We start from the raw sequence: 14,569 nt of genomic DNA on the forward strand, positions 1-14,569 counted from the left end.
AAAACGAGTAATTTACGATACTATATTACAATTTATGATATTACTATATAATATACGATATAATTATTATAATCTAATTTATAATACTATATTTAGTCACTATATTATATACTCGTGTCGCAAAATTGCATGATTGTAAGCGTTAAATGTGCAAATTATAAATCCAACGAATGTTTGTATTTCTATTTTACAAAATATTTTAAAATTCGAACTCGAAGTTTATTTCTTGCAAATTTTTTGGCTGTACTATATCACCGTAATACAACGTGAAACATTAAGTGTCAATTAATTATTTACTTTAAATTAAATTTGTTCTTTTCTCAATTCTCAGAACGTATAATATGTAATATATATATATATATATATATATATATATATATATATATATGTTCGCAGTTGTCTCAAATAATTGGACACGACAAAGACGATCAGCACCAGCAAGAAATTATATGCGAATAGCGCGAGTGGCCGCGTATGACTGAAGCGCGAAACGTGTGCTAAGTTTGATTATTGCGCTGTGCCAAAAAGCAAACGCAGCTGACAGATAATGAATATAGTTATCACGCTCGTCAAACAGTGTGTCCGACATAAATCAATCGAGATGTAAACAAAAAATTTTTAGGCAGGTGATTTTTGACAACTTTACAGATGCTTTGGAGCATTGGAGTGGCAGAGAGATCTTTTGAGGCCCACAGGAATGGGGAGGAGCTAATTATTACACTAAGAACTCTATAATTCTATTTTTGGGTCCCACTTACATCAGGAAAAATTGACAGATGGAGAGGCGGGCATTTATTGTATAAAAAAAAACACAATCTTAGAAAACTAGTATCTTCTTCATTTTTTCTTGTTCAATTTCACAAGTAGTTACACATTTGTTTTTTTCGCGACAAAGCTTTCGCAATTCTTCCCCGTCTGGCGAAAATCTTATTGGACAAGACAAATTCCTCTGTATCTCTCTCGCGCATCTATATTTTGTATTATATTATATTTTATTTTTACGTATCACTGATGGTTAACTCTATATTAGAGCTGTTGTCTAATCGATAGGATTACCTAGATCGGTAATCTTTCGATATATTATTTCTGATTGGTGAGATTATTCATTTGTGACAAGACGCAATGGAATCTGTTTAAGTGTCGCAAGCGGATAAAACTATCGTTCTGCAAAGTTATATATATTATATCACTGATGTACTCGATGGCTCGTTGTGTTTGCTACGCGAGCGAACAATACGGAAATTAATTAATGCCGATAAGGATTCAATTTTCGTCTACCTATATTAAATCCTGCTTATCGCAATCGTGCTCTTATCTACGTGCGAAGATATTGCCTCGCGAATAATCGTAAGAGAATAATGAGAATTGAGCACCAGCAATATTTTTAAATTTTATGAAAAACTTTCTCTTTCTAAAAGGTAACTTTTATAGATAAAAGTCTATCTATATTTTTAAAATATTTCTCGTAACGCGAAAAATGATTCTTTTTATTAAAAAGATCAAATTACGCCAAAATAAAAATTGAGTATTTTTACTTTTAATATATATCTTCAATATATATCTTATATTTTAGGTCTTCCTGAAAGGCCTATCTGTTTAAAAAGAGATTATTTCTCTTTTAAAAATATAAATAAAATTAAACAATTTTACAAGAATAAATATCTATTACGAGAGCAACAGCAAGACAAATGACAATCTATATTTAAAATCTATATTTAAAATATATTTTAATAATGTATAAAATCTTTTTAAAAAGATAATATTTGATAACGAACAATATTTCCGCGATTATTTTAAAATAAATGCTAGATTTAAAATTATATCAGAGCTTGACAATACCAAACCATAAAAAAACGAGAGAGGAATTATATTGCTATGAAATTATAATTCGAGTATTAATGTGTAATCCCTTCGTGAGACTACGCATTGTGCTTATGCAAATTCTGATATAAGCAAGACCTTACGAGCGGGCAGCTTATATAATTGTATCTTTTTTCACATTCAAAATTTCGTACTCTAGTCTTGATCATCGTAAACCTATTCTTTCGAGATATTTGGTAAATCTCTCAATTAATAGATTCTCTTGCGGACCGCGTTTGATCGCTACTTGAATAATACGAATATTAACAGTGCAAAAAGATCTTAGGAGCATCACATGGGCAGCTATCAGCAGGTCGTCGTGAGTAGTCAGGGGTCCATCGCGAAGGAACGGCGCGGCAGACGGCTCTTCGCGGCATTGAACGTCCGAAAATTCGTCTTCGCGGTAACAGGCGTGTTTCGCGTACATGACGGTAAGAACTACGAGCAAGTACGCTAGGAACCTACGGTGATACCACAGCGTCTCGTGATTGTCGTACATGACGATGAGCTGATCGTTATACCAACATTCCTCCGCCCAGTACGACAACGCTCTTAGGTAACACCTGAGTTTTTGAACATCGGTGGGCGAATAACCGTCGACCCGGCGCGCGAATATGTCGCGAATACGTTCTAGCAACGTCCGTTCATCGTCGTTCGGTTCGTAGAGGTTCATGTAGACGAACAGATTGTCGTGTCTGACGGTGTCGTCGTCATTCATCTCCGTTTCCGAGGACACCATTGCCAGTATGCACTTCCGCAGCAGAAATTGCCGATAGGAATGAGCGCTATGGTCGGACACGTGTCGTCGGCACCAAGCGAGAGTACTCCTCCACTCGCTCTCGAGACTGGGATGCCGCAAACCGCGTGACTCGCACAGGGCGACCAAGTGACGCCGATAGCTCCACGCGTGGTAGTTGTTCGCGTAACGATCGGCGCAGGTCTCTGCGAGCTCGACCTCGGCGCTCGCGAGGGGCGAGACCCCGGGTTCGGCGACGTGGTTCCGCTCGGCGTCCAGGGCGTGCGACATCAGCCAGCCCCGATACGCAAAGGCCTCGAAGTTCTTCGGCGTGTGATAGAGCACCGGTCGTGTGACGGACAGCTCGTCGCGCGCGTCCAACCTGCCGGCCCGCACCAGCTCCCGCCGCATATTCCAGAACGTGGTCACGTTCGGATTTAGCAGCAAGGCACCCAGCAGCCACCTCGCCACCGTGCTGGGCTCCTCGCGCCGTTGATGACGCGTCCGCCGGTACTCCAACAGGCGCCGATAAGCGTATACGTAGAGCGGCTGAACGCACCACGACGCCAAACCCAGACTGTCCTCCTGGTGAAACACCGGTGACCGATTCTCGTTGTCCTCCATCGGCACGATGACGAAGCTTTTTCTGGGAAGGTAGAAGTCGCGATCGTAAATTTCTCTTTGTCTCTCCTTCTCTCTCTCTCTTTCGCTCCTCTCTCAGTCTCTCTCTCTCTCTCTCTCTTTCGCTCCTTCTCTTTCTGATTTTGATGAAAATATTTTTGAATTAATATAAAGAATATATAGTTGAAAAATATACGTATACACCTGATACTGCTGATCGAAATTTTGAATATTATGTACTTTGAAATTTCTTATTAATCTGATAAAAAAATGTAATGTTTAACGATTTTAATAAATCTATGTATGTAACAAATATTTCTAATAATATTCTTAATAATATTAATTATTATTACAATAAATAATATTGCTATAGTATATTTTTTTATAGAGTATCTTCCTGAATATGAGAGATATAAAAAAATAAAATTATATAAATATTGCTATATTTTTATATGGAATATCTTTTCCTAAATATCGGATGAGAGATATAAAAAAATAAAAGTTATTAACTTTTGCAGCAATAGAAAAATTGAATATACTGCACTTATTAAACGATTAATTCGATATTATCGATAATAACACTAATATATGTTACTAATATGTGTCTCTAAAAGTGTGAACTATTATATCTACCGATAAGAATTATTAATAATACAGCATCGTGTATGCCGCAATGCACCGATATAAGAATCGAGATTTTGTCTCGCGCTGATGAATTTAAAAGTATTGTCGTGCTCGACCCTGACCTTCATCCATTAATCCAACAATACAAACAATAGTCTATTAACTATCGATACGACATAAATTATTGAAGATGATTTGCAAGAAAACATTTATAACAATTCTTCTCTCGATAAAGATTCAATTCTATGCTCTAGAGAAGCCCTATGTGATATGATCCTGCTTGACATCTTGAAAAGAGACGTGTAGCGTTTTATTTCTTTCATTTACACAATGTTAAGATAACTTTATAATTATTACATTGCGAAATTAATCAATTTCTCTCCGGACGAGACTTAAAATATCAGAAATTGCGTAAAATACGTAAAATTCTTCTCGCGATAGTCAACACAAACACTCGAACTCGAGATAAAAATAATGGAGCAATTAAGTCGCATTACGCAAGTGGAATTAAGGATTGTAAACAAGCCGCGATTATTAACGCTCGATGCTCCCCGGATGGCGCTACTTGACGAGCGCCGGACGCGGCCGATTATTTGCCACGCACCTCGACCCTGTTTCTGTTGTACCACGCTTTCCCGCTTTATCTTTTTTTCCGATCGTAATCGAACGCATGTTTATTTTAAACCTAAGCTCTCGAGCGAAACTGGGATAATGAAACTGAGCGCGTTCTCGATGCAAGATTGATTAAGAACGATTTTTTATTTTTAATGAGCTTTTATTTCATTCAAAACACTCGAAATTTTCATGCGTCATTTTGTTTTATTATAAATATATTTAACTTCACGTATTAATGAAAATTATATTATATAAAATTAAAATAAAGCATTAATATGATGCTCGAAAATTACTTTTCATATTATGTATTGATTAAAAATGATTTTAATGAAAGAAAAGAATTGATTTTAACGAGCTTTTATTTAATTGAAAACACTCGAAATTTTCATGCATTATTTTATTTTATATTATTACGAATATATTTAACTTCACGTATTAATAAAAATTATATTATATGTATATAAAATTAAAATAAAGCATTAACATGACGCTCGGAAATTCTTTTTCATACTATGTATTGATTAAGAACGATTTTTAATGAGCTTTTATTTCATTGAAAACACTCGAAATTTTCATGCGTTATTTTATTTTACATTATTACGAATATATTTAACTTCACGTATTAATAAAAATTATATTATATGTACATAAAATTAAAATAAAGCTTTAACATGACGCTCGGAAATTTCTTTTTATACTATGTATTGATTAAGAACGATTTTTAATGAGCTTTTATTTAATTGAAAACACTCGAAATTTTCATGCGTTATTTTATTTTACATTATTACGAATATATTTAACTTCACGTATTAATAAAAATTATATTATATGTATATAAAATTAAAATAAAGCATTAACATGACGCTCGGAAATTCCTTTTCATACTATATACATTCTCTAAATACACATCGAGCTAAACAAGCTTAAGTGAGCTAAATAAGCTTAAGAAAATTAGTTTTAATTACTCTTGAAGCAAGATTGTGAGAGATGAATGTAATTTGTCACGATCAACGTCTAATTGTTGCACTGCAGTGTCTCATAAATCAACGTACATAAAAAAATAATTTCAAAGAAATTTATATAAATGAAAATCTTGATACGAATAAATAATTTATTTTTCCTAACTCGACAAAAACTCCAACGGAGAATTCGCGACAGTATCGGATGCCTGAACGAAACGGTTAATCTCAAATCGAGTAGCTCTCCCTGAGCATTTCCCATCTAAATACTTGATAGATTACAATCTAGAGCGGCGGTCAATTGCGGTTTGCAACGCGTGTGTCGGCTGGCAATCGACTCACAGTCAACTTCGCGATTATTATTGCCGTAGCGTTGCCGTAGCGGCGAGTCGCGTGGGCGAAAGCTCGACGCGAGATCGATCGTCGTCGACTTGAAATCGCGAGGTCGACTCGCGTCGCGACCGACCACAACTTTGCGCGATCTCGCGGTACACGCGTCGCTTTCTTTTCTTTTTTTTATTCCCTTCCCTCGCCCCCTCCCACGACGACTCCGCCCACGCAACCGCGCGGGCAGGCCCGGCGGCGCACGGGATGCGTGTTTTGTTGCCGGTTTGCGGATGCTACGATGTGCGGACCTCGAAAACTGGGCCCTCGCACGCGAGACGTACGCGAGATGTTACTTAGGTTAGGATTCTCCTCGCGATATCCGCGGTGATTTTAAATCGATAACACGTACGCCTGCTCCTCCCGCGCACACGCACTTTTTTCTCATACATATACTTTCCGGACATTTGAAATAAAAGCAACGTAGAGCGTGTATATTTAGATTTTGGGCGGAGGAAGAGGAATTGTGAGGCCCGGACGCGGAAAACGCAAGTGGAAGGAACGAAGGTAACCTCGCGAATTATGACGTTATTTCGCGAAGGGATATATCGCAAGTTAGAATTGCGCCGAGTTTAAACACGCAGAGGTAATTTCGTTTGAACGCGATCATCAGTGAAGGACATTGTTTTTTCGCGCACCTCTCTCTCTCTCTCTCTCTCTCTCGCTCGTTCGCTCGCTCGCTCTTTCTCTCTCTCTCTCCCTTTCTCTCTCCGATATCGGAAATCTAGCTCACGGAGTCTACCGGTTCCGGATCTTTGCCTCCCGCGAGAAAACGGAAGGACGGAAACGAGGCGACAAAACGCACGCCCGGACGTTTTCCGTCAACCGAGTAAAAGGTCACACTCACATGGAAGGATTCCTCCTGATCGTGCTCTCGATGTCACGAAGGATCTTCTCGGCGGCCGGGAACTCGTTGTCCACCATCGTGTGAGCCGCATCACACCTCCCTCGTGGATGTATATCCATCGACGGCGGATGCGCCAGTGGCCGCACCACCCTCGCGTCCCTTCCTACCCTCTCTCTCTTTCTTTCTTTCGTTTCTTCTTTCAGTCTCGCCGCCGCACGGCACGTCCCGTTGCGACGTACAACGGTGCGGCACTTCGCTCTGCGGAAGCGCTGGCGGAGTACGATGCGACAGCCACGCTCGGCTGCGCGTGGCGCGAACTTAGCCGCGAGTCGGCCCCGGGCGCGTCGCCCAGGTTCGCCAACATTGCGCGCTCGATAGGCGGCCCCGACGAGAGCGGGGGGAGCACTGAATGCACCACGTCAATTTTTCGCGAAAAAAGAATTCGCGAAATTCAATATGTCGATTATTCTTTACAATTAGAATTTATTCCAATTAAGCGAATGTTTCTTGAAAATATATATATACTCGTCGTTTTTCGATCTATCTTCTATTTAGTATCATTTCTTGAATTTTTCATCGTTATTATATTTTATTATATAAATGTAATTTATATTATAAAATGTAATAACGATTAAATATAATAAATATTATATTTAATCATTATTATATTCGCGAAAAAAGAATTCGCGAAATTCAATATGTCGATTATTTTATACAACTAGATTTTATGAAAATGTATTCCAATAATTAAGCGAATGTTTCTTGAAAATATATATACTCGTCGTTTTTCAATTTATCTTCTATTTACTATTATTTCTTGAATTTTTCATCGTTATTATATTTTATTATATAAATGTAATTTATATTATAAAATGTAATAACGATTAAATATAATAAATATTATATTTAATCGTCATTATAAAATATAATAAATTATATTATAATAAATTATAATTTAATAAATTATATTATATTTAACCGTCATTATAAAATATAATAAAATATAATAATATAAATGTAATTGACATCATTAGAAAATATATCGCAATATTCATAAACAGAATATATAAATCTGTCAACATAAGTTAGAAAATATACTATTTTGATCGATATTTCTTATCGACCTGCGGAAAATTATCGTGTTATCTGAGCAACGGTAAACGTTCGATATATTTTTTTCCATGACAACAAAACAGAAAAGTAGTACACGAAGCAAACGAATGAAAATCAAATTAGTTCAGCGTTCTTATCAGACTCGTGATAACGATAATTCTACGTATATACCTTGCTATTCACTGTACGATGACTCGAAGTCTCGCGATATCCACTTGAAGATCACGATAAAAATTATTACGGCGAAATAAAGACGCGACGAAACACAACGGCCGTCACGAGTGGCCGCCAAAATGTAACGCGATGAAGTACGTAACGATCCGAACATCGACGAAGGTGACCGATCGACAGCTGCAAACGTCAAACGGTCGGCTGGATGAGTGAAGTGCGCGCGCGCCTGAAGCGGAATTCTAACCTCCCCGTCTCGTCGAGGTCAACGCTACGATTTTATTTCTCTTCTCGCCTAATAAGGCAAGGGGTGGCAAGGATATAAAAAAATCACAAAGGAATAAATCTTCGAGGCTTCTCTTTCGAGAAATAAATATTTGCGCAAACATACGATAAATAATGTCCGATCCGCGTATAAGAACACTCAAGATTCAGACAGGAGTAGTTAAGCGCCTTGCGAGAGAAAAGATCATGTACGAGAAGGAAGCGACGCAGCAGCGCGAAAGAATACAAAAGTTAAAAGAGCAGGGTGAGGATTGGTTTTAGGCACGAGGAGAAAAAGGGCGACAATATTTCGCGCGTGAAATTCGTCTGCGTAATAAGTTTGAAGAGATATTGTAACTAGATTCGCCCAATATAATTTGCAAGTACCTGTTTAATGTCCAAAATATGTATTCGTTAAGATACTTAGATAGGTTTAATGCTTATTGTGTGTTGTATTTTTCGAAATATTTTCTCCTTTTAATGTTTAAAATAACGTTATTAGAGTATTACTGCTAAACAGATTTTTAGTTACACAAAAATAAAATATTCTGTTATAGATAAAGATGGTTACGATATTAGAAAGCAAGAGGAGGTGCTTCAAGAATCTTTGATGATGGTACCAGATTGTCAAAGACGTCTCGTTAAAGCATTTGAACAACTCAAAAGCTTTCTGGACACTGAACAAGATTTGAAGGAAATTGAGGATTATATCGAAGCTGGAAAAGTATTGCAAGAGGCAGAAGCACAATTGCCGAAAGAAGGGGACATTTTGCAAATGTGTTAAAAAGTGTTCTCTCTGTGACTTTTGCTAAATTATTTTTTAAATATTCCACAATTATTTTTCACTCTTACTAATTTTCTATGTTCGAAACTAATTTTACACTTAAGAACGTTATAGCATCAAGTTTTCTTCTTATTGCTCTCAATTGGATTTATATTTAACAATTATGTATAGTGGTCAATCATCCCAGCAAAATACTGGGCAAATTTACGAAAATATGCATTTTAACATGTATTATCCAACAATTCAACAACCATTTGCATATAATGCAAATTACAGCAAAAATATGTATTATAATATTTATCCAAGCCATGTAACATGTGATAACACTACAGTTAATAACGCGACATTAGTAGATAGAATAAGAACACGACAAGAAGATGAAAAAGCCATTGAACAATTCCTCCAAGATATAGAATCACAAATTTCAATCAAAAGCAAACAGAAAAATCCATTTAAAATTGCGACTATTAAGAGTGCATTAATATCGGTGACTAAATTAAATAAGCAGCTTGAGATTGTTTGCGCGGAACTTGAAGATAACATTAATTTATCAGAAATGCAATGGCAGGAAAAAGTCAGTGCCTGTAATGCTGTAAAGCATGAAATTTGTGAAATATTGAAAACTATAAAAGATGCAGATTTTCTAAATAAAGTTAAGAATGATCTAAAGAAACGCAAGAAGAAACGTATAAGGGAACAGCGTAGAAAGGAGGAATGGAAAAAGGAAAAATCAATGAAAGAAGAAAGAAGAGCAAGATTACACGCAGAGGCTGATTCGTGGATTCGAAAGGAACAAGCAGTAATCGAACAAGAGAAACAAGAGAAAAATTTGCTCAGAGACGCGGATTTGATTTTGTCCAACGTTCGCAGTAAAAGAAACGATGCCCGAAAATATTTAGGAATTTTGCAAGAATTGCAAAACTTACGAAACATCAAGGTGACAATTGCTCGAGCAAGAGGCGAAAAATTATCCTCTGCAACTGACGAAACATTCAAGCATGACATCGGTAATATTTTATATCCTCCATAGATGTTAAACTTTTTTACAAAATAATGACATGACACTTTTTAAGAAATTGAAAATATGCACACACATAAATATAAAAGCAATATAAAAATAATTTTAAAAAGTAATATAGAAATAAATTAGTAAAATGATGGAATAGAAACATATAATAGAATACAATAAAAGAAAATAAAATTTCTACTTATATAACATTTTTTATAAAAATATATATTGTAAATATTATTTTTAATGATATTTATGTCATTAAATATATTATAGCAAAAATAACAGAACATTGGACTACTTTGGATCGTGAATATGCAACAGAAGAACAAGAATTGAAATTAATGCTGAAAACAGATAATGAGGAAAGAATTGAAAAAGAAACAAAAAATTTATTTGCTGATTGGGAAAATGTGCTATTCGGAATAAATATATTGGCTGCTGATCAATCTCACAAAGATTTAGATAGTTTTATCTTGATTCGGTATGCATTCAATGTTCAAATATATCAGATATATAACATATCAAAAATCTTTTTCAATAATAAAAATAATTATTTGCATTTCAGTACGGCTTGGGATAGATTTATAAGTTCTGAAAACGATGCAACAACGATACCGATTGGATGGATAGTGCCTGAAAAACCATCTTCTGCCGCGTGGCAAAAATGCCTCAATAAGGATACATCTTAAAATAAACGAATGATGCGTTAATGTAAGTTTAAGAAATAAACAATTTGATATGCTATTAAAATTAAGAGCCCTATATGATTTAAATAAAAATTATCTGGAAAAGATTTTTTTCCTATGCTTTACAAAACGTATTATATATTTAGAAAAAAAATTATTATTTTAACATTTGAAAATTAATATAATTTCTTACTTGTAATAATCCAAGTTTTCACTAAGAAATAGTGTAAGTTTAAATGATGAAACTATTTAAATATTTTTTTATTTCAAAAAATGTAATGCTTGATGAAAATTATGTACAGGAAACATTATTTTACAATTTTATGATATTTTGCATCTATTAAGCTTATGTTATACTTAAGACGAGATCGCGTTCCGTTTGAGCGGCGTTTGACGGCTCCATATTCTGATTCTCTTTTACAGTAGGTAAAGGAATTGTTTCAGCACTAGACAATATCATTTGCATTGAACCTTGTAGTTGTGTCAAGGCTACAATTAATTGCTCTTCCTCCTGCAGTTTTTGTGCTAGTACAGCAAACATTTTTCGTGATTCCTCCGAGAGTTCATCTAAGTGATCTTCATATACATCTATCACGAAAGAACAAATTTTATTGACTAAAGAAACACGCGAGATATCTTGGAAAAGAATCGTAAGAAAAAATATTTAAAACATACCTAACAAAACATTTGCTACATGCAATAATACTCTTCCGAAACGGATACTACCGATATATTTATTCAAGAACTTAATGATATTGACCAGAGATTTGCCGTCTCTACCGGCCAAAGCTCGTCTTAAGCCTTCTCGTCTAATAAGTTCCTGTGTTAACGCGACAGTGACGTGTGGCGTTTTGTTGACTACATAATTCATCATGACGCAATCGAGCGCTTTACTGTATTGAAACTTTCGCAGACAAGCGTCATGTTTGCTCATTATCTCCTTGACTTCCTGCTGCACGACTACGTCGATGCTCCGTACGTGTAAATTTTCGCCCGCATGCCTATACGAAACTTTACGTTTCGGTTTTATCACGTCTTTCGTATCTTCCTCACGTCTCTTAACAGAAATAAGACCATCGACCATACCAGCTACGACAGTCTCATCGCCCTCCTGCAATTTAATATTAATGCATCTAGTATCCATTTTTATCAACTAAATTTAATCACAATAAATCACAATAAATCAAATATTATTAAATGTAGATGCAAACATAGATTTTAATATATAACATAAAATGCATTTTTTCCTACACTAATTCCTATGCTGAGAACTGCATTGGGATAGTCTAAAGTGTGAAGTGTTTTATATGTCCCAGTGTCGTAAACCTTAACATGCCTATCCAATGAACCAGACAATATTCTACGACCATTGGAGGCAATTTTCAAACAAGTCACTGTTTTGTGATGTTGAGTGATCTTTGCGAGTAATTTGCCTCCTGCGAGAGCATCCCACACTTTGATATCAGTTCCACCTTAAAATGAACATTTTATTACATAAAAGATCAAAATCTTAAATTACACAATTAACGAGTATATTGCAAAATATATATTCATTAATTATATATAAAAATTATTTTTTCTTTTATTAATTTTCTTTTATTAATTATATATAAAAATTGATTCTTTTAAATTATACCTGCAGACAGGAATATTCCTCCAGTTGGTAAGAAGAGTAAACTCTCCACAGGTGCATCGTGATTGACACTAAGTATCTTTTTATTTGTTCTGGTATCATACATATGTATAATCTTGTCATATCCACCAGATAATAATACATCAGTGGACACAGGACTAACTGCACCAGCTCTGATATAATCAATATGTTCGTTAAAACTTGTCAGCTGTTTTTCGCTAGCTATATCCCACAATACTACAGTTTTATCGTCAGAAAATGAAGCAATGTGAAGATTATCGGCTGTGAAGAAAGCTCTGTGCACTGCAGCTTTATGTCCGGAAAAAACTCGTAAAGTGCTATTGGAACCAATGTTAAAGAGTCTGACCACTGTTTCCTCGCCACCAGCGCATAAAAGCTTACCATCTCCGCGAAAGCAGCCTCCATATGCAGCTTCTTTGAACCTGCTGTAAGTTTTTGTTACTAGCTTTGTAATAGGATTATATATCTGTACTCGTACTGAGCAAGTAACTGTGAAATAATGTGGTTCTACTGGCGAAAAGTCAATGTAGTCTATTGGACCAAATTCTTTTACTAAAACTGGTGGCTGTAAACATATAACAAATAATTTATCATTTTTTTTATATATATACAATTTACTGTTATACAACAGAAATTAAAAAGTGATCTTGTATCTATGTTAATTATATGACAAATATGAAAGAAACATAATTGATAAAGCAATTTTGTATAAAAATATCACAATCAACAATTTATGATAAAATATCCTTAATGTTGAAAAAAAATTTTATTTATTTTATAAGAACGTATAATTTTCTAAACATTGCACAAGTAACTCAATAATTAAGCGATTGCATATTAATCCAGATTAATATTAAGATCTATGTCTTAAGGAAGAAATGTGCAATATTTAATATGAATTTAATATCGTTCTCAATCAAAAAAAGGGCAGCAAATGTGTCTTTCAAATTAATTCATAGGTTATGTTCCGCGCACGTGTCGATAGAAATCATCTTCAATCACTCTTTTATCAAGCAAATCCTAAATACGTACTGTATATTTCTTCCAATATATATTATCCTCTGTCAATTCTGGCCCCGCCCTGGTGTAGACTTTAGTATTTATTTTTTTAAAGGACGTCATTTTGAAAATACCAACAATACATTTCCATAAAGAAGCGCATAAAACATGTTAGTCCGTTCCTTGTAATCACAATGTCTGGAGGTGTGTTCCATCCGAAGCTACAAAATTGAATCGTTTAATGAAAAGAGTAGAATTTCCTTTGCTCCGATTGGACAAGGATCAGACGAGAAGCTCCGTAATTTTTCGTAACGTCAAACGGAAAGAACTAATAGGAGAGCTCGTTTCCTAGTGATTCTAGTTAGCAATATTTTCGAACCTAGAAACGAAACTTTCTTATTGGACGTCAGATACCGATAGGTAATTGCGCATAATTTGTGCTTGCTTAGGACAAATTTTTCATCATACATACGCGACACGAACCGCCTGAATAGCGCTGTACGGAAAAGGGAGAGGGGAGGGGGAAGCTCAGATGATCTGGGACGAAGGGGGGGGACGGTCAAGCTGATGTTGACAGTTGTGGAAATGTGCGTGGTGAAGAGCCCCCGGGGATCATCGCGCACGTGTTAACGATGCCGATCGCTACGGTCAAGCTGTCAAAATAAATGTCACCATTTCCCGGGGATACGGGATCGGGACGGTATCGATATCGAGGCTCGTCGACGTTATTAAGAAGCTGAAGTATCGCTTTCAACATGGCGGTGTCGTCGTTCGCGCAGTTACCCCGTGCATTTCTCCGCTCGTCGTGACCACGCTGGATCGTCCTGGCTGCACGTAATCTCCTCGAATCGAAAGATCTCCGAAATACCGGTGGAGGGATTGCGTGCGTTCGGATGAGAGAGCGCGGTTACAGAGATCGTTTTATCGACACAACGACAAGGGAAATGAGTATCGCTTGACAGCCACGATTGACCTTCCTTCGTAAAGCGACGATACTGCGTTCCAGGACGAGTATATACTTGGTGCGAGACGCTACCGTGTCTCTTGATCCATCTATTTGTCTCGAGACATACTCGTACTGGACATCTGTCGGGACGAAGAGGACGTTTTTTTCGGCTCTGTAAATATCACTGGACCGTGAATCGACGCCTTGCAACTCTCCCATGGCATTATTCTCCTACGGGAAACTAATTAACTGCTACGGTAAGCGATGCTTCGCCTCGTCAGGATTCTTCAGGATGAA

The 14,569-nt window shown here is 36.1% G+C and overlaps 4 protein-coding genes across 4 annotated transcripts; 2 read left to right on the top strand and 2 right to left on the bottom strand.

Annotated features, from left to right (window-relative positions):
* Positions 1-1,786: 1,786 nt before the first annotated feature.
* LOC105251902 (protein prenyltransferase alpha subunit repeat-containing protein 1) lies at positions 1,787-7,124 on the bottom strand. Its single transcript, XM_011259006.3, has 2 exons — positions 6,647-7,124; positions 1,787-3,242 (listed from the first exon to the last, which is right to left on the bottom strand). Exons 1-2 carry the CDS (start codon positions 6,763-6,765, stop codon positions 2,027-2,029), a joined length of 1,335 nt encoding a protein of 444 aa, XP_011257308.1. The 5' UTR covers positions 6,766-7,124; the 3' UTR covers positions 1,787-2,026.
* An 807-nt stretch (positions 7,125-7,931) lies between these two features.
* LOC105251901 (tubulin-specific chaperone A) lies at positions 7,932-9,026 on the top strand. Its single transcript, XM_011259005.3, has 2 exons — positions 7,932-8,456; positions 8,749-9,026. The coding sequence occupies exons 1-2, from the start codon at positions 8,327-8,329 to the stop codon at positions 8,973-8,975; spliced, it is 357 nt and encodes a 118-aa protein (XP_011257307.1). The 5' UTR covers positions 7,932-8,326; the 3' UTR covers positions 8,976-9,026.
* A 75-nt stretch (positions 9,027-9,101) lies between these two features.
* Positions 9,102-10,771, top strand: LOC105251900. The gene is made up of 3 exons (XM_011259004.2): positions 9,102-9,982; positions 10,261-10,468; positions 10,553-10,771. Exons 1-3 carry the CDS (start codon positions 9,139-9,141, stop codon positions 10,674-10,676), a joined length of 1,176 nt encoding a protein of 391 aa, XP_011257306.1. The 5' UTR covers positions 9,102-9,138; the 3' UTR covers positions 10,677-10,771.
* Positions 10,772-10,934: 163 nt separating this feature from the next.
* On the bottom strand, positions 10,935-13,561 carry LOC105251899 (U3 small nucleolar RNA-associated protein 15 homolog). The gene is made up of 5 exons (XM_011259003.3): positions 13,360-13,561; positions 12,310-12,892; positions 11,925-12,145; positions 11,349-11,784; positions 10,935-11,261 (listed from the first exon to the last, which is right to left on the bottom strand). The coding sequence occupies exons 1-5, from the start codon at positions 13,447-13,449 to the stop codon at positions 11,020-11,022; spliced, it is 1,572 nt and encodes a 523-aa protein (XP_011257305.1). The 5' UTR covers positions 13,450-13,561; the 3' UTR covers positions 10,935-11,019.
* Positions 13,562-14,569: the final 1,008 nt, after the last annotated feature.

This window comes from Camponotus floridanus, unplaced genomic scaffold, assembly GCF_003227725.1.
Source record: "Camponotus floridanus strain SB8 unplaced genomic scaffold, Cflo_v7.5 scaffold56, whole genome shotgun sequence".
Classification (NCBI taxonomy): Eukaryota; Metazoa; Arthropoda; class Insecta; order Hymenoptera; family Formicidae; genus Camponotus; species Camponotus floridanus.